This window comes from Argentina silus (assembly GCF_951799395.1).
Source record: "Argentina silus genome assembly, chromosome: Y".
NCBI lineage: Eukaryota > Metazoa > Chordata > Actinopteri > Argentiniformes > Argentinidae > Argentina > Argentina silus.
In genome coordinates, this window is record NC_139654.1 from 19959134 (window position 1) to 19984755 (window position 25622).

At 44.6% G+C, this 25622-nt stretch overlaps 1 protein-coding gene across 1 annotated transcript; it reads left to right on the forward strand.

Moving 5' to 3' along the window:
* The first annotated feature begins 1022 nt into the window (after positions 1–1022).
* Positions 1023–25622, forward strand: LOC310824279 (serine/threonine-protein phosphatase 2A 65 kDa regulatory subunit A beta isoform-like). The gene is made up of 15 exons (XM_083697153.1): positions 1023–1142; positions 3565–3655; positions 3849–3949; positions 4053–4285; positions 4470–4617; positions 4766–4921; positions 5102–5216; positions 5439–5509; positions 6489–6623; positions 21409–21582; positions 21748–21808; positions 22867–23021; positions 23370–23512; positions 23977–24068; positions 24242–25622. The coding sequence occupies exons 1-15, from the start codon at positions 1026–1028 to the stop codon at positions 24256–24258; spliced, it is 1809 nt and encodes a 602-aa protein (XP_083553279.1). The 5' UTR covers positions 1023–1025; the 3' UTR covers positions 24259–25622.

Here is a 25622-nt window from a genome sequence, read left to right on the forward strand (position 1 = left end):
GAGCGATCGGCCAGATAGGATGCAAACCAGGAGAGTGCAGAGCCAGAGATGCCCAGTTCTGAGAGGTTTACTGGCCTGGGGGATTCTAATTGCCTGTGGCGCTGCTGTCATATCTGTCAACGAGTTGATTGGTTAAGCAGGTTAGCTGCAATAAATCAAAACACATATCTAGTTTTTGATAGGTACATACGATTTGTATTGTGTTTTCAGGTGCCACATAACTGACAAAAGTTTGTACGTCGAAAGATTATGCACAAAACTGAAGGGAGAAAGAGTTGAAGGCGTAAATGTAAATCCGCACTATGGCTGGGACGACGGAGTTATGAATTGTATCCTATTTGGACTATCAATTACGGTCTGTCATCAAAACAGTGGAAACTGTACAAAGAAATATTTATACAAGCACGGTTTATCAAGTGGCTGTGCCCCGCACCGCTGCACACCGGCCCCCACTACATGTCTCAATGTAATAGGGTTATGCCTGCCTTGGACTCACAGGAAAGCAATGATCATGATATAATCTTGAATCTGGTTGATCAGACTTAATACTTTCGTAATAATAGGCTAGGTGACAGCATGGCTTGCCCTTGAGTGAAGCTTGTGGAAAAGGGTGGGTTGGAAAAGCTAGCTTTACATTTGGCCAATGAAAGTATTGTGGGCCGGCCCATATTGGAAGCTAGTACCGCCCTTCACCAGCATAGAAAATAGGAAATACGAAAACAGAATGAAGTCTATTTTCTTGTCTTTCTATTACTGTTATTTGATTTAGCAAAACTGAAAAAAATAAAGAAAAACAAGCCATTCTTCGTTTTTGGGGTGCAGATTGAAAACCAATTACCCTTGTTTCTCTTTTTTTCCCCCAAATGATATTTGATTCCCCAACATTGGAAAATGAGCCAATTCTCGCTTTCTGATTTCTAAATCCACAAACGAAAAACTAGATATGAGTGGATTTCTGATTTCCGTTTTGAATATGCAAATCGGATGGCCGCGAGGTACACGGACCTTTGTGGCAGAAACCCCGTATGTTGAACCGCCATTCAGAAACCGCAACATTATCCAAAATGGCAGGAGTTGAAGGAGACGATTCTCTGTACCCTATAGCTGTTCTCATTGATGAGCTTCGGAATGAGGATGTTCAGGTATTTGCTGATGGCTCATTTATAACAGATTTTCATGTGGGATATTAACGGGCTTTGTTTGATTTATTGAACGTGCGTGGTATGATACCCCTCGACCTCAGCCTATAATTTCAGCCGGGCGGACCCTGCCGTGTTGTAGCTAACGTTAGCTAGCTGGCTGTTTTGACAACTCCTGCCATCATACCTAGCTAGCTAATGTACGCGTGTCGTGTGATCGTACAACGTAACATTATTAACTAGATTAGCTAGCAAATCAGCGGGGCATCAGTCGCGTTTTGGGAATTAAAATGCCAGATGAGCAAGCTAACCAGTTCAACGGGTTAGGTAGCTTGCTAGTAATGCTAGGCGCGACTGAGTCGTGTATTTAGCTAACGCCGTTAGCTAGCTCACGTTTTAACTACACACATGAGCCCTCATTTTGTACTGGCAAAAATCTGATGTCACTCTTCTAAAAAGTAAGATGGTTAAGATTTCACATTTTAGCCAGCTTGTAGGATGCTTCTACCCACGTTAATCTGTCAGTGCATCACTGTCTGTACCTCAGCCTATTTAAGCGTTTCTGTTGCCTAATATAACAGAAACTATACTTTTTGCGTGTACAGGTTAGCAATATGTGTATTGATCGTGTAGCTAGCTGTCTGTTGGCTACCACTACTACAACAACATGGTCATCTAGGCATATAAGGTGTGTGATAATTGCAGTGTGTAATGATTCCAGAGAAGCAAGTTGTAGTTAAAAGGGGGCTTCCGGTCATGGCGAAACTCTGAACAGACGCGTCGTCATAGCCTCCTGAAACTTTCGAAATGTTTTTACTTTTAAAATGCGTTTTAAAACAGCGCAGCTATTTCTACAAGTTTGTTATAGATTGACGCACTTCAGTAGCCACAAAAACCCTGATTAAACTGCCTCCGCCACATCGTTTGTCGAAACACTGGAAAACAGGCCCTGACGACTCAATCCTCGGCGGGTTCCGACACAGATGACAGAGAGATGGACAGAGGCATTGCTAGGATTCAGGAAACACTACCAGAACATCTTAAAGTTGATGAGGTTATCGATAAACTTCACCAAGACGACACGAGATTTGGTTTCCAATTGTTTTACCCTAACACACTAACTATGAGGCAGCCATTGTCGACATACTCGAGGACCTGGAGGAAAGAGACAAGAAGTTAGATGGCGCCATTTCCAAGAGAGGAGAAGCTGGACTCCGTGATGCCATTGCATTCTTGCAAGAATGGATCCCCAAAATACTGGAGTTGCGCCCCTCAGAGGACCCAATGGAGATCGGAAGAGCACACAGTACACTGCGAAGCGAGTCCCGGGATAGGCGGCACCAAGAGCGTTGGTCATGAAGCTGTTCAGGTCTCAGGACGCGGTCAAAATCCTCGCTGCTGCCCGTGCCAAGGGAGAGCTCATGATTTGAAAATCATGATCTTCCTTGACCTCTCCCCTGCTACACAAGAAAATGATGGCATTCTCTCTGCTCAAGGTACTGAGGCAGGCTAGCATGACACGGCTTGCGCCATCCAGCTGTTTTGTGGATCGTGACGAGGAACGGCGAGCGCACTTTTGATACGGTGAAAGCAGCTGAATTCTACCTGAAGAGGGAATATCCGGACATGTTTACCACTCCGGTCCATTAGGAAATGGAGAGCCGCGCACAGGACTGGCCCATCTACTGTGTGGAACGCGATTTGGTCACGGTGAAGGCAGCTAGCTGAGGGCATTTCCAGACATGATGTTTACCCCTCCGGCTGCACCTCAGGAAATTGAGAGACGCATATAACCGTGACCGGACAGTGAGCATCTTTTTTGCTTGGTCATAACTTTGGTTTATAGTTTACATACGGATAGAGATGCTCATAGACACAGTCTCTCCACTCAGGTATGTTGGTTGGATGGTAGGGTTAGTGCCTGGCTGGCTAGATAGTATTTACCGCTAGCCGGCTGACACATTTTATGTTTCTATTTTGTTATTGATTTAAGTAATCTAGTGGGTGTCGCTGTTTATAAGCTTACACCAAGCATATTGAGGTTGTTCCACTGCTTGTAGCTTGGTTGCTTTTGTTGTATTGGTGCACACTGAAATCCAGGATTGGCAGATACTCTAACTTAACGTATAACTGTGTGGCTTGTTTTTCCTGCAATGAATGGCGGTTGATAATTCTTTTGTTAATTTATTTCCTCCCGGTGGGTGCGTTCTTGTGTTGTGTTGACTTACTTTGTAATTCCCTTGGAAAATGGGGGGGGGGGGGGGGTTTGACATTTTATATTTCTCTGAAATGTTTATTAGTAAGAAATAATTGATCAAAGTTACTTCTAGGCTTCTTTGGGACTCTATTAGTGGTTAGTTTTTAACAATTTTTTTCACAGAATATTTGTCCTTAAACCTGTTACAACCTACTGTTGTTTTCTCAGCTTCGACTGAATAGCATCAAGAAGCTGTCCACCATCGCTCTGGCTCTGGGGGTGGAGCGGACCCGCACAGAGCTCCTCCCCTTCCTCACAGGTACCTAACACCTGTCATACACCTTTCATATTTGGTAGAAACATCCATCGTCATGAGACCTGACTTATGACCCAGCAATTCTGTCATTACATTCCCGAAAAAGTATGCCATGATTACACAGTTCAGCATTTATACTGGCAGTGGCATGGCATGCCATGCATGTGATGTTTGACCGTGTATCTCCCTTCTGTAGACACCATCTATGATGAGGATGAGGTGCTGCTTGCCCTGGCTGAGCAGCTGGGGAACTTCACCATGCTGGTGGGAGGGCCCGAGTACGTCCACTGCCTGCTGGTGAGTGTACACCCACCATGCAAGTGGGAGGAGGGCCCTAGTATGTGCACTGTCGGCTGGGGATCCACACACATTACTGATCTACCTGACCATGTCTCTACAGCCTCCTCTGGAGAGCCTGGCCACCGTAGAGGAGACAGTGGTGAGAGACAAGGCTGTGGAGTCTCTGCGTAAGATTTCCCAGGAGCACTCCCCCGTGGACCTTGAGGTTCACTTCGAGCCCCTAGTGAAGCGCCTGGCCAGTGGAGACTGGTTCACCTCCCGTACCTCTGCCTGTGGCCTCTTCTCTGTCTGCTATCCCCGTGTCTCCAGCACCGTCAAGGCTGAGATCCGCCAGTGAGTACATCAGAGACCATACATTGCTACCTTCTCTCGCACACCAGTCACCGACACAGTAATGCACAGACTAGCCTCACACACATTACTAGCAACACAAACTAACTGCACCATGGTCATGTTCAGTAGAAGCAAACATGGAAAGTTCTGTTCTGACATTGGTGTGTTGTTCTTCTCTCTTTAGACACTTCCGTACACTGTGTTCAGACGACACTCCCATGGTGCGCCGCGCAGCTGCCTCCAAGCTTGGTGAGTTCGCCAAGGTTCTGGAGCTGGACTACATCAAGAGTGACATCATCTCACTCTTCACTGCACTGGCCTCAGATGAGCAGGTAATTGGTTAACATGAGATACTGTGGATGTGACACTGGACTGGGAAGTTGCTGAAATTCCACCAGCAAACTGTTAATGGCTTATTGCTAAGGGAGAATACATGAGATTAATTTGAATTAAACTAATCCCAATGGCCCTCTCTGTTAGGACTCTGTCCGTCTGCTAGCGGTGGAGGCGTGTGTGAGCATCGCCACCCTGCTGCCCCAGGAAGACCTGGAGACCCTGGTGATGCCAACCCTTCGCCAGGCAGCAGAGGACAAGTCCTGGAGGGTCCGCTACATGGTGGCAGACAAGTTCTCTGAGGTTAGGAGAGTGGAACTGTTTATATGCCTTTGCTGCTTTAATCAATATTAGAAAAATAATAATCTGAAATCTAGTGCTGCAGAGACTATTAGAATGAGCTTTGTGCACTAACTGTAACATCCTCTACGTCCCTTGCATAGATGCATACAGTTTAATTGCTATGTTACTGTAATGTTACAGCTCCAGAAAGCAGTTGGTCCAGAGATCACCAAGAACGACTTGGTGCCAGCCTTCCAGAACCTTCTGAAGGACTGTGAGGCAGAGGTCAGGGCTGCTGCTGCCAACAAAGTCAAGGGTGAGCCTGGCTGCAGACTTGTAGTCTTGTTCCAATAGTAAACCTATTAAACAGTATACATAACAGTAAACAGTACAAATAACTAACAAAAACAAAAGGTAAAAACAGAGGCAGGAATGGGAGGTAATGACTATTGAGCTCTAGATACCCTGTTTGAATGAGTCCTCTAGTCTCCAGACAGCTTTGCAGTGTTAACTAACCAAACTTGTTTATGTCCCCCAGAGTTCTGTGAGAATCTGCCAGAAGACAGTAGAGAGACCATCATCATGACTCACATTCTGCCCTGTGTCAAGGTACAACTTACTCTTATCCTTTTTAGAAATATTAGTTTGTTAGCTAACTACTGTGTAAGGGTTTTCTTTGACATGTCAGTTTCTCACTGGATGGAACTAACCTTAGAAATCCACGAGTCTTAAAGAGATGAACCGCTTCTCTTATCTTAGATCTCTCTAGTTGAAGGGGGCCTGACACTCGTTGAACAGATTCACTGTTGAGATGCTAATATTTCAGCTGTAGTTATATGTCCGGTTGGGTCACTCTCCTCTCAGCCTGTTCACTGGGATTAACCTGTTGCTTGCCATAGCCATGTTGATGCTTTTTCACAGCCTGTCATAACCATGAATGTACACTCTGTAGGTAGAGTCCATCACTGCACCCCAATAATCTGAAGTGGCATCCTCTAATCTCCTGTCTTTCATCTGCACTGATCTGAAAACTCAGGCTGAGTGAAAGCAAGCATGCCTTTTGTTATTTCTGATCAGTGCATATGAAGGAGATGAGGCCACTGTCAGCCTACTGAGCTTTAGCCTGTGATTTCAGTGTTGCAGTTCCCTAACGCCTTTGGCCAGCAGAGGGCACTGTTGTATTGGCATCTTCTTCTAAACACCATGGCATTGTTTTTGAGCAGTGTGGAGCATCAGCTTGTGTAAACATGTCATCACAGACCTTGTTTCTGCTGGATGTGCCAACAACAGAAAGGCCATGCACGCAGCTTGCTGACACATGACCTGAAACGCTTATTTCTCAACTGAAACAGTTTCTTGAATTGGTCCTCAATGCCCCTTTTCTCCTGAGAGAAACATTTCTCGCAGCAACTATTGCAGTCCCCTGCTATTGCAAATGTTGTCCACAGCGCTGATTTATTTATTTGGATCTCCACTATCAGTTCCAAATACAACAGCTTTGCCCTTGCGGGTCCTGAAGGAACATAAATATGATGTTGATGATGGGTGTAGTCTGACATCTCCTTCCCCCCTCTGTCCCTCCCTCCAGGAGCTGGTGTCTGACACCAACCAGCATGTGAAGTCAGCCCTGGCCTCGGTCATCATGGGCCTGTCCACCATCCTGGGAAAGGACAACACCGTGGAACACCTCCTGCCTCTGTTCCTGGCCCAACTCAAAGACGAGGTAACCTACCTTACCCTGCGTGCTTCCTCTCTTCCTGGTCCAGCTCGTAGACCAAGTGAAGGTGGACTGTCAATGGCTTATGTTTGTATGTAGGGAAAACCTTGGAGGAGCTGGAGGCCTACCAACTCTGGGCTACAGGAGACCCCATCTCTCCTGGCCCAACCTGGCTCATCAGACTGTCGTCATAAACAGACTAATGCTGGTTACCTGGGTTTGACATTGTACTCATTTATTATACATTTTCACACCTTTTTATACCATCCTCAAATGTTTCTGCCGTATATGGTCTAAATAAATGTTGAATTCAAGATGTCGCTGTTCGGCAAGCTGCTGCTCAACCTTGCCATTTGCTCTTTATTTTGGTTCTTATTGTTACTTTTGTGTGCAAAATGTTTCTGCCACTATTTCTTATGACCACCAAGCACTTTTGGACATGAGATACATTTTTACTTACCATAACTACGATCTACCGTACCTGGAGTTCTAGTGAGGCTGAGATGCCGCAAGAACTCCCCCCCCCCTTCTGACTATTCTCCTTGTTCAGTCGCTGGACGAACTTAGAGGGAGGATAACTTTCCAACGGGACATAAGGGATTGCAATCTTCTTATCTCCACTGACTCCTGATTCTCCCCATCGATGCCCAACTCGGCTATTCAACAGGATGGCTATTCAATTCAGCGACAGGACCAAACAATAGACTCTGGCAAGCGTAAGGAGGAAGGAGTGTGCTTCATGATCAACCACAACTGTGTGTGCTGATGTTGAGACGCTCAAAAGTTTTGTTCTCCTGACCTGGAGTACATGATGTTAAAATGCAGACCCTTCTATCGACCACAGGAATTCTCGTCTGTTATTACTGCTATCTACATCCCACCCCAGGCCGACACTACTATTGCACTCAAAGAACTGTACGGGATAGTTAACAAGCAGGAAACGGCACATCCAGAAGCTGCTTGTATTGTGACTGGGGACTTCAACCAAGCCAACCTGAGAAGAGTTCTACCTAGGTTCCCATCAGCACATCTCCTGCCCCGCGGGCACTGACAACACACTGGATCACTTCTACACTCCCTTTCGGGATGGTTACAAGGCCCGGCCCCCGTTCAGTAAATCTGATCACGCCTCTATCCTGTTGTTACCAGCCTACAGGCAGAGGTTGAAAACAAACAGCAACAGTGACGCGAGTCGTTCATCGTTGGAGCAACCTATTTGTTCTATGCTTCAGGATTGTTTTGATTCCACTAACTGGGACTTGATTTGGGTCGCCGTGGACGTCAACAAGCTTACTGATTGCCTGATGAAACCAGTGACAATGCATTGACGATGTTGGACATTCCCCAAACAGTGAGGACAATCAAAAGCAAAGAAGCATGGGCCACCACATTTAACTCTGGGGAAAGCTATCAGAGATGCTAAAAGGCAATACAGGGACATGGTAGAATCACATTACCAGGGCACTTATGTGAGAGGTATGTGGTGTGGGCTGCAGATGATTACGGATTATAAGGGGAGACCTGGCAGTAGGTGAAGGCATGCACATTCACCCCCCAGTTCCACTCCAAGGGCGTTGAGCTCCCTCGGACTTGAGGCTGAAATGGTACTTCTTCCGTACCAAGTTGAGCATGTTGTCGACCTGGCCAATCATGGCATTGTCCCTCTGGACAGAGAGCAAGGCCAGTTCCAATCTGTAAAGATGATAATATATTTTTACTTTCATTGGAAATACAATTAATTAATGGAATCCCCTTCCCCTCCCTATTTGATTAAAAAGATCATGCATGACATACGATAGCACACAGAGGAGTACCTGTCCTGACAGACTACACAAACTGTTACCTGTGTGGCATACAGTGAAATGGCACAATGAAGTCGTCCCCCCCCCCCCTTGTTGAACAAGGGCTATTGCTTATATACAACACCTTGCGACTGATACGCGCATAAACAATCTCACATTCTTTCGTTGATATGTTGATGTCTATCATGACAGACTGGTAAGGAGCAAATTGCACACCGGTCTTTTTCAGGGTGTCCGCTATCACAGAACTGGGCGCATGCGGTGTCGTTGCTGTATGTTGGGTTTACAGACAGTCAATTTTTCTTTTGAAGTAGTGTTTGCGAATTTGGTGAAGGGCAGTTCATGTTGTATGCCGTGTTAAATTTTATCATCTCAACAGATCATGAGATCTGTTGGCCGTTTCTTATCATTGAAACGGCACTGGGAGGGTGGCAGCTCTCCTGTTCATCTGTCCCTGCATTGTGTGTGCGTGCCTTTTGCTGTTATGAACTTTGAGGGTCTCATGCTTGAACGTAGTAGTTGCAGCTGTAAAGTGGTGTGTTGCCTGCAGCAGTTGGACCGCGTTGTTTACAGTACACACAGTATATGTGCTTCATGTCTTAAGTCATTTGGGGTGAAAGGTTGGCACTTGGCCTTTTTAGCTGCAGCTGGCTGTAGCTGACACTATCATTCAATGGTTTTTCTTTATTTTTTATTATTTTCGACATTGTACATTAATATTGAGGACATCAAAACTATGAAGGAACACACAGAATTATGTAGTAAACAAAAAAGTGTTAAACAAACCAGAATATATTTTAGGTTCTTCAAAGTAGCCACATTTTGCTTGGATGACAGCTTTGCACACTCTTGGTATTCTCTCAATCAGCTTCATGAGGTAGTCACCTGGAATGGTTTTCCAACAGTCTTGAAGGAGTTCTCAGAGGTGCTGAGCACATGTTGGCTGCTTTGCCTTCACTCTGCGGTCCAACTCATCCCAAACCATCTCAATTGGGTTTAGGTCGGGTGATTGTGGAGGTCATGTCACCTGACGCAGCACTCTATCACTCTCCTTCTTGGTCAAATAGCCCTTACATAGCCTGGAGGTGTGTTTGGGGTCATTGTCCTGTTGAGAAACAAATGATGGTCCCACTAAGCGCAAACCAGATGGGATGGCATGTCGCTGCAGAATGCTGTGGTAGCCATGCTGGTTAACCCATTTGTGCCGGTTGCTGCGTTACGCACATTTGAATTTGCCGCCAGTTGCTGTGCAGCGCAGCATTTTTGATTTGTCGTAATTTTCATGAGTGCAGCATATAATGCACTGTCATTGGTTCAAATACACATGAGGTGGGTCTTGTTGATTTTTTAAAACCACGTGAGCACCCGAATGTCGTGTCGTGGAAAATCAATCAGACATACAAGTGCGTTCGGCGAACCACAAGACATTTGGGTGCTCACGTGGTTTTAAAAAATCAACAAGACCCACCTCATGTGTATTTGAACCAATGACAGTGCATTATATGCTGCACTCATGAAAATTACGACAAATCAAAAATGGCGGTAAATTCAAATGTGCGCAACGCAGCAACCGGCGGTAGATGTCGTGCGGCAGTCGGCACAAATGGGTTAAGTGTGCTTTGAATTTTGAATAAATCACCAACAGTGTCACCAGCAAAGCACCATCACACCACCTCCTCCATGCTTCATGGTGGGAACTACACATATAGAAACCGTCCGTTCACCTTTTCTGTGTCTCACAAAGACACGGCGGGTGGAACCAAAAATCTCAAATCTCCCCAAATTCTCCCATATCAACCCCCTCCTTCGCACCCTTCACTGGCTCCCGGTAGCAGCTTGCATCAGATTCAAGATCCTGGTGCTCGCCTACTGGGCGGCAAAGGGACCAGCCCCTCCCTACTTTCAAGCAATGGTCAGCGCAAATTTGGACTCATCAGACTAAAGTACAGATTTCCACTGCATGTTTTGCCACTGCCTTTATGCGTGCAGAAACACAAGTATGTTTTCCACGCATTACGGACGCCCCGTCGTATCCCTGACCGACAAGATTGTTCTTGTACTCCAGCCCATATCTCTTTAGACCAGTGGTTCTCAACCGGTGGGGCGCGCCCCCCTGGTGGGGCGCGGACACTCTCCCGGGGGTGCGCGAGTAGGCTACAGGATGGGAGGGGGGAAAAAATCACGGACTCACTGGCTATTAGTAGACCTACAAAGGAGATGCAACAGATTCCCCCCATGTCGAAATGCAAGTGGTTGGACTATTATAACACACAAACAAATCAACCACACAGTTTCATTTCAAATCTACCAATACAGGGGTATTGTATTTTGAGCCTGTGACGCGACGTCACGTAAGTGCTACTATATAAGCGTCGGCACACGCGTCGTAGCTCCATTCACTCTAGTCTAGTCTCTTGCCAAGTTCGCTTGTGCCAACTCTCGCTAGTCTATCTGTTATCAATCTCGATATCGATTTACTTAGGCCTATACTTCAAAACCCAAACAGTCTTTTTAAAGACTAACCCCACAAACAGTCTTTTTAAAGATTATCCCCATCTCAGCCCTAGCCAGTAATTTTTTAACTGCTAGACGTGCACTTAGCTAACTATAATAACTGATAATAATAATAATAACAACAACAATAAAGCATGTAACCTCATATAATTATATAGCAATAGCCTAGTAATGATAATAGGCCTACCACTACTCATAATAATAATAATAATAATAATAATGCCTGCAAGCTCACATTAGAAGTCTGGTGCTACTGCCAATTATAACAATAGCCTAGTAATTATAATAGGCCTACCTACCGCTACTGATGATGATAATAATAATAGTGTGGGCCTAACAATAATAGCCTAGCCTAGGGCTATCTATCTATCTATCTATCTATCTATGCAAGGTGGTGTAGTGGGGGTGGCGCCGGGAAGGGGGGGGGGTGGCGCCGGGAGGAGGGGGGGCCCCAACTGCAATGAACCAGCTTTGGGGGGGCCCAGCTTGCAAAAGGTTGAGAACCCCTGCTTTAGACAATTGATGATCTTAGCTGCCTGCAGCACCTAAACAATCTGCTTGTTGAAAATGCAAGAAACTCTCTTTCTTCCCCTTCATAATAATATCTCAGAACCAGTGAAATTTGCTCTCTTTTCTTCAGATCCTTGGTTTCATCAGCAAGTATACTTGAATGCCTCACTTTCTTTGACCTCTTGTATCACATCACGCCGAACCATCTGACTCTTTTCTTCATTATTGGGTCATGTTTTGCTATTTATTCCAGTATGGCCAGAAAGTTCCCCCTATTCTCCGACTCCTGATTCACGATGGCCTCTTTGGGGAATATTGAGTAGCAGTAAGCAGGAGAACATCTGCCACAGTTTTTATATAGTCTTGATTCTCTTTCACTTTTATTTTGTTTTGGGGGGGGTATTCTTTATCCATTCTTTCTCAGTCCATGCTAACATGGCTTTTACATGATGCTCTGATCTGGAATGCATTGCAAACCCACCGTCTTTTTATATAGGGCTTTTTTCCAGTTCGCAAAACCAGAAGAAGAAGCGAAGGCAGATTGAGGGGCAGTGGGCACTGAAAAATGTCTGCATACAAAACAATGGGCCGAGTCCTGACTTTGCGAATATTCTAACCATGCATGTTCTTTATACCATGTAGCATTAAAAGCCCTCCTCTTCATATGTTGTCCTTGCTGTGTTCTAGGGAACTTCAAATGAGGTTGCACCGGGACCCACTGCTCTGTATTGTGAAATATCTAAAAGAAATATAAACGGAATAAAAATTAGTCCCAGTTATTTCATCTTAGACCATTTCATAATAAACACGGTTTAACACAATCCCACTGACTGGAAAATAAAATTTGTCAGCATACCTTGAGGTCTAACAGGAACAGCAAATCCAGATGAGACTGGGCGGTGCTCTCTGTCGCCCTCTGAATCTGCAACGCGTGCTCTGATACTGGTCCTCTTCTCCCTCAGAGGTTTGGTGGGAGATTTCATTACTGGGTATATCTAAAACATGAATCAATATATAATTTACCTTTATGGCGTTTAGCAGATGCCTTTATCCAAAGCGACTTAAACAAATGTATTTGTTGTAAGTAAGTGAATCATCTATTCATCAGTCATCATAAGAAAAAGTAATCTGCTAGGACCAGGGGCTATTGGCAGTCACAATGTGAGAAGGAAGAATAACTTTTTTTAATTTTTTTATAAAGAAATGTATTATTTGCAGGAGAGAAACTTGTACAGGGGGATAGTGGGGATGAAGAGGTCTTTAGGAGGGACAGTTAAGATGGAGCCTGAAGAGGTGGGTCTTCAATCTACGGCGGAAGATGGGTAGTGACTCTGCAGTCATGACTGCAGAACAGCGGAGTGATCGGGCGCTGACCATTCCTTGAAAGTAGGGAGGGGCTGCTCCCTTTGCCGCCCAGTAGGCGAGCACCAGGATCTTGAATCTGATGCAAGCTGCTACCGGGAGCCAGTGAAGGGTGCGAAGGAGGGGGTTGATATGGGAGAATTTGGGGAGATTGAACACGAGATGGACGGCAGCATTCTGCATGAGCTGCAGAGGCAGGAGCCTGGCCAAGAGTGTGTTGCAGTAGTCAAGGCGAGATTGTGCTTGGACCAAAAGTTGTGCTGCTTCTTTGGTGAGGAATGGACTGTTGTAGAGGAAGAATCTACAGGAGCGTGCTGTCGCTGTGATGTTCGCCACACAGGATAAGTGGTTGTCAAGGATCACCCCAAGGTTCTTGGCTGTATGGGAGGAGGTCACAGTAGAGTTTTCTACTTTGATGGAGAAGTCTTGGAGAGGGCAGGGTTTCCCTGGGAGGAAGAGCAGCTCAATCTTGTTAAGGTTGAGCTTGAGGCGGTAGGCTGACATCCAAGCGGAAATGTCTGCAAGACACGCAGAGACGTGTTGCCACCTGAGTGTCAGAAGGGGGGAAAGGGAGAAAGAGTTGAGTGTCATCTGCGTAGCAGTGGTAGGAGAAACCATGTGAGGAAATTACTCCAAGAGATTTGGTAGAGGGAGAACAGTAAGGACCCAAGGACAGAGCCCTGGGGGACCCCAGGGGTGAGGGTCACCTGGTAAGAGCGATCGGCCAGGTAGGATGCAAACCAGGAGAGTGCAGAGCCAGAGAGGGTGGAGAGAAGGATCGGGTGGTTTACTGTGTCTAATGCAGCAGACAGGTCCAGAAGAATGAGAACAGGGGAGAGGGAGGAAGCTCGAGCAGAGTGGAGGGTCTCTGTGACTGCAAGGAGAGCAGTCTCAGTAGAGTGCCCAGCCTTAAAGCCGGATTGGTGAGGGTCAAGGAGGTTGGTTTGAAGGAGGTACTGAGACAGTTGGTAAGAAACGGCATGTTCAAGGGTTAGGAGGGAGGAAAATGTGGAGAACAGTTTCCTTGGGTCGGAGGTAGAGGATTGAATTTTGGAATGGTAGTAAGAAGCTTTAGCAGCTGATGCAGATGAGGTGTAGTTGAGGAGGAGAGAGAAGGTTTTAGGTCATCAGGGAGGCTGTTTTTTCTCCATTTCCTCTCAGCTGCCCGGAGCCCTATTCAACAAGCTTGCATGGTTTCAGACAGCCAAGTAGTACATGGAGAGGATCGTGCTGGCCTTGAGGTCTGTGGACAGAGAGTCGAAGGATGAGGAATGAGTGCACAGGAGGGTGGAGGAGGCTGCATCATTGGATAGAAGGGAGAAGGATTCAACAGAGGGTAGGGAGGATAAGACAGAAGAACAGAGCAGTGAGGGAGAGGGTACAGTGTGGGTAGAGACTGACTGGGAGGGGGAGGATTTGAGAGGAAGGGAGAAGGATACAAAATGATGATCAGAAACCGGGAGAAGGGTGACAGTAAGGTTGGATGTATGGGAGGATCTGGTGAAGACAAGATCGAGCTGATTGCCCGCCTTATGAGGGGGAGGAGAGTGGGACAGGGTAAGGCCAAAGGAGGAGAGAAGGTCAAGTGCTCCAGCCGAGTGAAGCTTCTCCGACTGGATGTTGAAGTCACCCAGTAGTGTGAGCGGTGTGCCGTCCTCAGGGAAGAAGCGGAGAAGGACATCCATCTCATCAAAGAAGTGGCCTAGCTGACTTGGTGGACGATAGATAACGACAATGTGAAGTTTGACAGGGGGAGGTGACAGAAACAGCATGGAATTCGAAGGTGGATATGGACAGGTGTGACAGGGGAAGGGCATTGGTGAGATGAGTCCTGTGCCTCCCCCTCGACCGGAGTCTTGGGGTATGAGAAAAGGAGTAGGCATCAGAGAGGGCTGCCGGGGTAGCTGTGTTTTCCGGTGTAATCTGTCTCTGTGAGAGCAAGGAAGTGGAGGGACATGAAGCAGGCGTAAGCTAAGAGCCTCTGCTTTCCAGACTGCTGACTGGCAGTTCCAAAGTTCTCCCGCGACTGAGGTCGTGGTCAGTTGAGCATGGTGGGTAGATTAGATGGTTGTGAGTGGGGATGTAGTGTCTGTGTCTTCCTGAGGGATGAAATAACAGGAATGGGGAGGAAGCACATTGTGATATTTGCTGATATAGTTTGTTTAGTATATATTGTATATTCTTTAGTATTGTATATTTTACATTGGTTGGCATTCTGCGGACAGCAAAGCAAGAATTTCTTTGTACAGGGAAACATGTTTTCTACTGTGCATATGATAATAAACACTTTGAATCTTGAATCTTGAATATAGAGAGAGGGTAATACAAGATGTTGGTCGTGCTCAATACACTCAGAGTAGTGAAAAAATAAATGAATAGAATAAAAAATACTTAGTTGTTTGGCCTTCCTCGATGGACTCCACATATTGACTTCTTCGTCTTTGTGTCAGGCGTCTTCGTGTCAAGAGGCTGTCTCTATGACCGTCACGATAGAAATGCAGATTCTGTAATTGCTGATGACTAACAGGGTAGCAGCCCCTCCCACCTAACGATCAGTTAACGACCAGACAGGTTTCACCACTCAATCCCAGATGTATTAGTCCTGGTCCAAGGTGAGCAGAAGTTAAAATACCTTGCAGAACAGTTTCATGCCCTCCCACTGGAGATTGACAGCAATTGGTTTCAAACAGATGGCTTTCAACAGAAACTAGGTCGCAAAGCTTTAAGCAGGATTGCCACAGCAAAATACAGCAAAGTTAAATTTAATCTTGTTTAAAAGAATTTACTTAGACTGGAGAACAGGCTTCACCACTCAATCCCAAATGTATTAGTATTAGTACACTTATCTGGGAAGTGGTATCTTGTGAACTGGTTGTGCAAAGGAAGATGACAACAGGCTCCTGCTCTGACTTTCACCTGTTGCTGCAGATTGATGGCTGCTTGTGTCACTGGCCCTCTCAGGCTGGCTCTGACCTGTGGTGGCAGGTCCATGGCTACTACTTTTTTTTACCCTGACTGGTGGCAGGTTGGCTTGGCATCTGTCTGACTCTGACATGGCTTCTTCACAAACCAACCATGGATAGCCTGCTGTGCCTGTCCCCTTTTAATTAGTATTATTATTTTATTTTTTTCACGAAATTCTCCCTAAAAAATAAATACAAACCATTAAGTTAGTAGCCAACTTGCTTCGTTTTTCTTAGTGTTAGCTAGCTAGCTGTGGGTCAATGCACCTTAGCTGGCTAGTGAATTTGATAGCAAGTAGTCGTCATAACCATCTAGCTTATGTAGCTGTTTAACTAGCTAGCTAGCTAAAGTAAGAGCTAACTAGTGAAATAAAAAAATAAAAAATAAAAAGAGCTAATTGTTAGGTAGCTTCTGGCTATCATTCAGTAGTTGGCTATCGTATGTTAGCATAAAGTTACCTAGCCATAGCAAGTAGTAATAACCATCTAGTAAAACTAGCTAGGTAGCAGCTAGTAAGTTAGATTTAAACTAAAGGCTATGTAGCTGTTAACTAACTAGAACGTTGGGGGGGGGGGGGTAAGAAAATGTGCTGTCATGATATTTGTGGTATTCCAAAATCCATGTCATGGCACAACACTGGTATATCGCTCGCCCCTACTAGCTTCCTTTTCATGCGGAAAATGTTGTTATATTTATGAAAGGAGGGAGCGAGGGCTCACTCACACAGCAGAGACAGAGAAACAAATGCTGTTGATGTAGTATATGTCGGATGATAAAATAATGCACACAAAGTTGGCACACTGGACACATTATTGGTATTATTGTATTTTTGTGATAATGTAAAGCATTTAGCTAGCTACTGCATGCACCTGTATGAACACACACTGTTGATAAAAGTATAATGTCAGCTGTAACCGTTAACGTAAGAATTGTTAATGTTATTACACTGAAACGGCGTGTGTATGAAAATGTCTTACCTTTTTATCTGACAACAATGGTACAACTCTAATCCATGGTCAGTGTCATGTGCTAGCTAGCAGACAGTATTCTCTTATCAATTGAGAACTACATGACACTTGCTTGACAGCAAACACAAATAGGAAAATCTTACCCTTTTATGTTCAAAGGTATAAAATATAAGTTGTATTGATAGATTTTGATAGATGCATGCAGATTTCATTATAATAATAACGATAAAGTGGTGTCATGTTGTTATCTACATCGCTTGAGTGTCTTGTATCTCAGGCTGAATTATAACACCCTATTTGACAAGCTAGCCTTCATAACAATGTTGTGCATGGAGGGTAAAATATAATTCTGCTATTCATGTAGCTTATACAAAGTTAACATCCAAGACATTTCTTACAATGATGACCTATGTGTGTTGAGGACAACAACATACGTGAGTGAAATACAAGAAACCTATTATGATGACATGGTATTTCTGAAATAAGACATTACATTCACACTTACTGTTGGCAGGGGTTTAATACCAGCACACCAACATCGCAGCAGGCATGGGGTGTGAAGTGCTGCCAAAAGCCGTAACAAGGTGGTGATGAGCTGTGAAGGATATTTGAAAAGAGAATGGTTTGCCTGATCATATTGGCAAAATCAAGTTTATTATAGCAACTCATGAATTGCAGAGATGAGTGGAAATGGTTTAAATGTCAGGTTATTTTAACAAGAACCAAGCAATGAGACCAATTCCTATCTACTCTCATACTGCCATTGTGCATTCTCTCACAGCGCAGAGAAACAGTGAAATGTTTTAACGCAGTCTAACATGAATAAGCGCGAGTCTGCTTTAATAATCTAACAATGTTTACAGAATGAAGTTAGGAATGTTCATGCGAGACAGCAGTAAGGATGTTGGGTTTCAGGGGGATTGAGACTGGATAAAAAAGTAGCCTACAGTTCAAGATTCAAGACTCAAAGTGTTTATTATCATATGCACAGTAGAAAACATGTTTCCCGGTACAACGAAATTCTTGCTTTGCTGTCCGCAGAATGCCAACCAATGTAAAATATACAATACAAAGAATATACTATATATATATATATATATATATATATATATATATATATACACACAGTTGTTAAAACAATAATAATAGGGTGCGAATGTCCACATTTTCAGCAAGGGCAGCCTTCTTGTTCACACAATTTACTACTACTAATAATGATGCATTTATTTTCGGAAGTGGGGGGTGCGGCCACGATTCTCTAAAATACGTAACATTCAAGGCGACAGTAACATCAATGTTTGCATGTCAATCTTCTATGAACTAACGAAATTCGTTTGGTGATCATTCGAATTGTATCTCTCCAATGGCGAGATAAATTGTCACGCTTTTGTTTGTTAACAGGAAACGATTATGAATGCCAAAATCGCTCACTTCCCCCCACTAATTCTATTGAAATGCATTTGAGCAAAGTGGGCAGACCTACCACTCTGTATTTGAAGTATTAATGTTTGGAATGTCTCCCATGGCCGTAGCCACTGATTCTATTAAAATGTATTTAACACAGTACAGTTGAAGTCGGAAGTTTACGTACACCTTAGCCAAATGCATTTAAACTCAGTATTTCAGAATTCCTGACATTTAATCCTAGTTAAACATTCCCTGTCTTTGGTCAGTTAGGATCACTACTTTATTTTAAGAATGTGAAATGCCAGAATAATAGGAGAGAGAATGATTTATTTCAGCTTTTATTTATTTCTTCACATTCCCAGTGGGTCAGAAGTTGACATACACTTTGTTAGTATTTGGTAGCATTGCCTTTTAAATTGTTTAACTTGAGTCAAACAAGCTTCCCACAATAAGTTAGTGGAATTTTGGCCCATTCCTCCTGACAGAACTCGGTGTAACTGAGTCAGGTTTGTCGGCCTTCTTGCTCACACACGCTTTTTCAGTTCTGCCCACAGATTTTCTATAGGATTGAGGTCAGGGCTTTGTGATGGCCACTCCAGTACCTTGACTTTGTTGTCCTTAAGCCATTTTGCCACAACTTTGAAGTAAGCTTCAGGGCATTGTCCATTTGGAAGACCCATTTGCGACCAAGCTTTAACTTCCTGGCTGATGTCTTGAGATGTTGCTTCAATATCCACTTAATTTTCCTTCCTCATGATGCCATCTATTTTGTTAAGTGCACCAGTCCCTCCTGCAACAAAGCACCCCCACAACATGATGCTGCCACCCCCGTGCTTCACGGTTGGGATGGTGTTCTTCGGCTTGCAAGCCTCCCCCTTTTTCCTCCAAACATATAACGATGGGCATTATGGCCAAACAGTTCAATTTGTTTCGTCAGACCAGAGAACATTTCTCCAAAAAGTAGGATCTTTGTCCCCATGGGCAGTAGTAAACCGTAGTCTGGCTTTTTTATGGCGGTTTTGGAGCAGTGGCTTCTTCCTTGCCGAGCGGCCTTTCAGGTTGTGTCAATATAGGACTCGTTTTACTGTGGATATACACTCACCGGCCACTTCATTAGGTACACCTTGCTAGTACTGGGTTTAGACCCCCTTTTGTAGCCCATCTGCTTCAAGGTTTGACGTGTTGTGCGTTCAGAGATGGTCTTCTGCATACCTTGGTTGTAACGAGTGGTTATTTGAGTTACTGTTGCCTTTCTATCATCTCGAACCAGTCTGGCCATTCTCCTCTGACCTCTGGCAGCAACAAGGCATTTTCGCCCAGAGAAGTGCCGCTCACTGGATATTTTCTCTTTTTCAGACCCTTCTCTGTAAACCCTAGAGATGGTTGTGTGTGAAAATCCCAGTAGATGAGCAGTTTCTGAAATACTCAGACCAGCCCGTCTGGCACCAACAACCATGCCACGTTCAAAGTCACTTCAATCACCTTTCTTCCCCATTCTGATGCTCGGTTTGAACTTCAGCAGGTCGTCTTGACCATGTCTACATACCTAAATGCATTGAGTTGCTGCCATGTGATTGGCTGATTAGATATTTGCGTTACCGAGCAGTTGAACAGGTGTACCTAATAAAGTGGCCGGTGAGTGTAGATACTTTTGTACCTGTTTCCTCCAGCATCTTCACAAGGTCCTTTGCTGTTAATCTGGGATTGATTTGCTCCTGAGCGGTATGACGGCTGCGTGGTCCCATGGTGTTTATACTTGCATACTATTCTTTGTACAGATGAACGTGGTACCTTCAGGCGTTTGGAAATTGCTCCCAAGGATGAACCAACCAGACTTGTAGAGGTCCACAATTTCTTTTTTCTGAGCTGATTTCTTTTGATTTTCCCATGATGTCAAGCAAAGAGGCACTGAAGGTAGGCCTTAAAATACATCCACAGAACCTTCAATTCACTCAATGATGTCAATTAGCCTATCAGCAGCTTCTAAAGCCATGACATAATTTTTGGGAATTTTCCAAGCTGTTTAAAGGCACAGTCAACTTTGTGTATATAAACTTCTGACCCACTGGAATTGTGATATAGTGAAATACTCTGTCTGTAAACAATTCTTGGAAAAATGATTTGTCAAGCACAAAGTAGATGTCCTAACCGACTTGCCAAAACTATAGTTTGTTAACATGAATTCTGTGGAGTGGTTAAGAAGGGAGTTTTAATGACTTCAACCCAAGTGTATGTAAACTTCCGACTTTAACTGTATGTGTTCATATTTGGAATGTCACAAGCGGCCCTACCCACTGATTTACAAAGCCATTGTCCACAATTGTGCCTCTTTATTTGTAGCAAACTATGAAACATTATACTGTATGACGTGTCCATAGCCTACTACTAAAATGCACGGAATCAACTGAGAAACATTAATAAACATAATAATCTGGAATTTCGCGGACACACACATTCCATGTCTGACATCATTTTATGAAATGTCCATGAAGACGTGATTTGTTATAAATTAAGGTTTATCCAAGGACATCATTTCGAATTTCTCCGACCAGACAATAGTTTGTCCTTTTCCAAATTGAAACAAGAACTCAAAAGCTTCTCTTGCAATGTTTGTAAACATATCCACCATGCTCAACGATGCCTCCTGGTGGTTGTTTTGCCTCAGTGAATGACCTGAAATAAAACTCACCAGTGCCATTGCTGTATTCCTGCAACATCGTCACACCGGTGGCCAAATTATAAACTTCTCAACAATGTGTACAGTAGGCCGAAGATCATTGACCTCATCCACATGGATCAGATCCTCGACCATCGACATACTCTGCATGCTATTGGAAAAGGAAAAGACATTGTCATGACTGCTGAAAATATTGACAACCTAGGACATTTTTACATACAGTATTGGATACTAACCTTCCTCAGCCAGGACTGTCTCTTCACCCAGCTCCTGGACACCATTAACTAGGAACTCATTCTCTCTGAAAATAAAATTAAAATACAGATACAGAAATGACTTGTCTTTGCTTGACCTGTTGACTTTTCATTTCTCATGACTAGGGTCAGTCATTTCAGGACAAAGGTAGTGAACAGACCAGTCTCACAGACAAACTGCACATCGATATGTAGTGTTTATTAGCTTCCAAAAAGTAGAACTTAGGTAGTAGAACTCTATTTAGGATCAGGCTGTTGTCTGTTGCTAAATCTTTTTCTACTTTGCCCCGCTAAACATTGTCCTGTTCTCGCTTTCTCCGGCCCTCTCCCCAGTGCCCAGAGGTGCGTCTGAACATCATCTCCAACCTGGACTGTGTCAACGAGGTGATTGGCATCCGCCAGCTATCCCAATCTTTGCTGCCCGCCATCGTAGAGCTGGCAGAGGACGCCAAGTGGAGGGTCCGCCTCGCCATCATAGAGTACATGCCCCTGTTGGCAGGACAGCTGGTCAGTCTTATACGCCTATACATCCCAACATACACACACACACACACTTCTTAGTGGCATATTGGGAGTCCTCTTGATCATTTGTATTGCCTGTCTGTGATTACCTGTATGTTCAGTCTTAATAGTTGAGATCGAGTTGCAAGTGAGCTCCATGTGTCTCCACAGGGAGTGGAGTTCTTTGATGAGAAGCTGAACACCCTGTGTATGGCCTGGCTCATCGACCACGGTAAGACAACTGGCCAGCCAGTAGGACACATCAATATGCTTTCGTGCTGCTCTAGCCTCTCCCCGCTGCTCCTTTTCCCCATGTCTTCTGTGGCTTTGGGGAAGGGAGGGAGACGTGTGGGTCTGCAGCTCTCAGCCTTGTGGCTGTGATAGCTGTGCCAATGACGGGGATGAGAAGCAACCTGATAATGAGAGGGGCCTCACTCTCCCCCCCTTCAATTTTGCTCTCCCCTAGCTGAGCTGGAGGCTTTCACTGAGACTCACTCGCTCTCGCTCACTTGTTCCCTCCCTCGCTCTCGTCTCACTCACTTGCTCTCGCACACATACCCGCTCGCTCTCACTCATTTGTGCTCTCACTCACACTTGCTCGCTCGCTTTCACAATCACACTGACTTGCTCTTTCACACTCCCTCGCTCCTGCTCGCTCGCTCGCACTCACTAACTCTCACACTCACTCACTCTCACACACGCTCGCTCGCTCTCACTTACTCTCTCGCTCTCACACTTACACACACACATACTCGCTTGCTCTTTCACACTCCCTCGCTCTCACAATCGCTCCCGCTTGCACTCACTCGCTCTCACTCTCACAGTCACAATGTCACTTGGATCATTCTCACTCACTCACTCACTCTGACACTTGCTCTCACGCTCACTCACTAGCTCTCTCTCGCACTCGCGCCCTTGGCTGTACAGTTTTGGGCCTGATTGATGTAGCAGTAGGTTGAGACTTCAGACTAGGGAATTGCCATGTATCCACCAGGCCATGCAGTTATAGAGATCAGCTATTGTGTTGAATGAGATCAGAGGGTCTGTGGCTTCAGTTGTCACTGCTAAGCTGATTTAGAGACCACTGCCATACAGCAGTCATCAGCCTTCTATTCATGATAGAAATATTCCATGAAACATTGCTTCTACTAACTTGAGGTCATGGTGTCAGATTAATACAAGACTTGATTCTCATTGATGAGGTTGTCTATTTTGGCAAACTAGCTCCTATTTATTTGAAGTGTTGGTGTACAAAATCAATATGAAAGTGTATTTGTTTGCTGTTGCCAGTGTATGCCATCCGTGAGGCTGCCACCTGTAACCTGATGAAGCTGGTGGAGAAGTTTGGGGCAGAGTGGGCTCAGAACACCATCGTGCCCAAGGTGCTCGGCATGGCCATCGATCCCAACTACCTGCACAGGATGACCACGCTTTTCTGCATCAACGTGAGTCCTGCTCCCACCCTGTAAATGTCTACAATAACTTGCTGATTCATATACAATATTGAGTGTCTCTATTCAATGTCTATTTGTACATCACATTTCAGGCATGGCTGATCAAATAGTTTTTCATGGAAAGCAAAACAGGAAGATGCTTTACATAAAATGACAATTTATCGAAAACTTCCAAAGCAAACAGAATAAATGGCATGATTATGTTTCACAAAGTGTCTACCAGTTCTCCTGCCTGATTACTATTTGTGTTATTGTATTTCTGACTCATCCCCCTCAGGCCCTCTCTGGGGAATATAATATATATAATAACCTGATTATTAACAGCGTGTCCCCCCTCAGGCCCTGTCAGAGGCTTGTGGTCAGGACATAACCACCAAGCAGATGCTCCCTGTCGTCCTGAAGATGTCCAACGACCAGGTGGCCAACGTGCGCTTCAACGTGGCCAAGTCCCTCCAGAAGATCGGACCGGTCTTGGACAGCAAGTGGGTCTTCAGTTAGATCAATAAAATCATTGAATTACCTTGACAAGCACACAACAACATGCTTATGGAATTCAGCAAAAGCCCTCACTCATAGTCTGACCCAGCCACCCATTGTATACACTGCTCTCCATAGGTAATGCATGTTTCACTCCCATCACTCTCATAATCCATTATGGCATGCAGGAGTGCTAGCTGTGTGAGAAACTAGACTATGTACTCAGCAAGAAACTGGATTAGCTGTGTATGTACACTGAGCAACTGAAGTGTGTGTGTCAGGGGAGGCTGGTGGAGGCAGAAATTTGAGGACGGGCTCATTGTAATGCATGGAATGCAATATCATCAAACACACGTTTGATACCATCCCTCATTCCATTTCATGCATTATGAGACCGTTTTCCAATTTCTGTCTCCACCAGCGTGTGTTGTGTGCCCATGCATGCTAATAACTGTTTGTTTGTCATTAGTGCCCTGCAGACGGAGGTAAAACCAGTCCTGGAGAAACTGGCCACAGACACAGACATGGATGTCAAGTACTTCGCCCAGGAGGCTATAAGCAGTATGTAGTCATCCTCCCGTCTGAAGTCACCTGTATTGTTTAAATTGTACACATATTGTATGGTATCATATCACTATCGTATTTTAGCATTGTATGGTATCATATCACCTGAGCTGATGTGAGCATCATCAGTCCATTGAGTCATTGTTAATCTTCTGTTTCCTTGTCTACAGTTCTGGCCCTGGTGTAAACTCCCCACAATGGTTACCCTGGCAACCACCAAGACAACACAACGTGGCAACACTTTAAGATATATTTATTGATGTTCTGAAGCTACTGGTTATGTATAGGGAATGAATGGAGCTTTTAACAACCTTTTTTTTTTTTTTTTCTTGTCCTGTCGATGATCGGAACTATCCCAGCGTAGCTCTGCCTTCTCTTCTCTCCCCTGCTGTACATGGATGCTTTACGACGTTACATTTTACATTTCTGGCATTTAGCAGACGCCTTTATCCAAAGTGACTTACAACAATACATTTGTTTAAGTAAGTGAATCATCTATCCAACAGTCATCATAAGACAAAGTAATCAATGCTCACACCAGGGGCCATTGGCAGTCGTAATGCCAGTAGGCTATTTAAAAAAAATATATATATTATTAGCAGGAGAGAAACAGGGGAGAAGAGGTCTCGGGGTTAGTATAGGGGGGGGGGGGGGGGGTAGTGAGGGTGAAGTGGTCTTTAGGAGGAACTGGCTCTGCTCCAAGTCTTGCATGCTGGCCAATGCTGCTGCTTTAGCATCTCTGATTGGACCCCCACATTCCTCCCTACATAACCACTGTACTCAGGACCTTGTCACAAACACCCCCTTAGGCAATCTGAGAGGGGTGGATTGGTATTAGTAAGATGCGGGGGAAATATAGTTTGCTTATACCTCCTTAAGTCTTTTCAGATCTACAAGTGTTTAGGGAGTAGGAGTTGTTTGTGGACAGGACCTTTATCATGGTCTTGGCTAACCAGGACATATTAGTGACCAGTCCTGACAGCAGTCTGTGAGATGCTGGTGAAGAACTGCAGACAGTGTTTGCATGTGGTCCCTCTACATAAACACACACACAACCCCTCCTGTACAGGCGATGATCTGTAATTGAATCTTGAATTGGTCAAATGAATTGCCCTGTGTTCTCAGACACACTATTAGGGACCACTGTAAAGTGTTGCTCATAATTGGCTTGTCAGATTTTTATTTTGTTCAGTTTTATCACAGGCGCTTTAATTTCTATTCCTGTCATTGGGTTGTTTGATGTGGGGGGAACATGGCAAATCTTGTCTATATTGTTCTTAATCATTGTGCTTATGACTTGGACAAACAATGCCTTTGTTATGGATCCAGTGTAAAAGGCCACATAATGTTTTATTATGGTGGGGTGATTGTAGCTGATCTTTGTGTGGTGTCATGTATGCATCTTCTCCTGAGCTCCCCCTCATTGGTCTCTTAAATAAACCTAATTGTTGATTGTCCCACATCATGCAGACTGCTTTGGATTTTCTTGAATTCTCTTCACTGGGATGCTATGCTGTATCTGGAACTAAATAAAGTAACACAAAGACTTGG

Coding starts and splice junctions, on each gene's coding strand:
- LOC310824279 (XM_083697153.1), top strand. CDS start 1,026: ATGTTGAACCGCCATTCAGAAACCGCAACATTATCCAAAATGGCAGGA. Junction 6,624..21,408: donor TGGCCCAACTCAAAGACGAG/GTAACCTACCTT, acceptor CCCTCTCCCCAG/TGCCCAGAGGTGCGTCTGAA. Junction 21,583..21,747: donor CCCTGTTGGCAGGACAGCTG/GTCAGTCTTATA, acceptor GTGTCTCCACAG/GGAGTGGAGTTCTTTGATGA.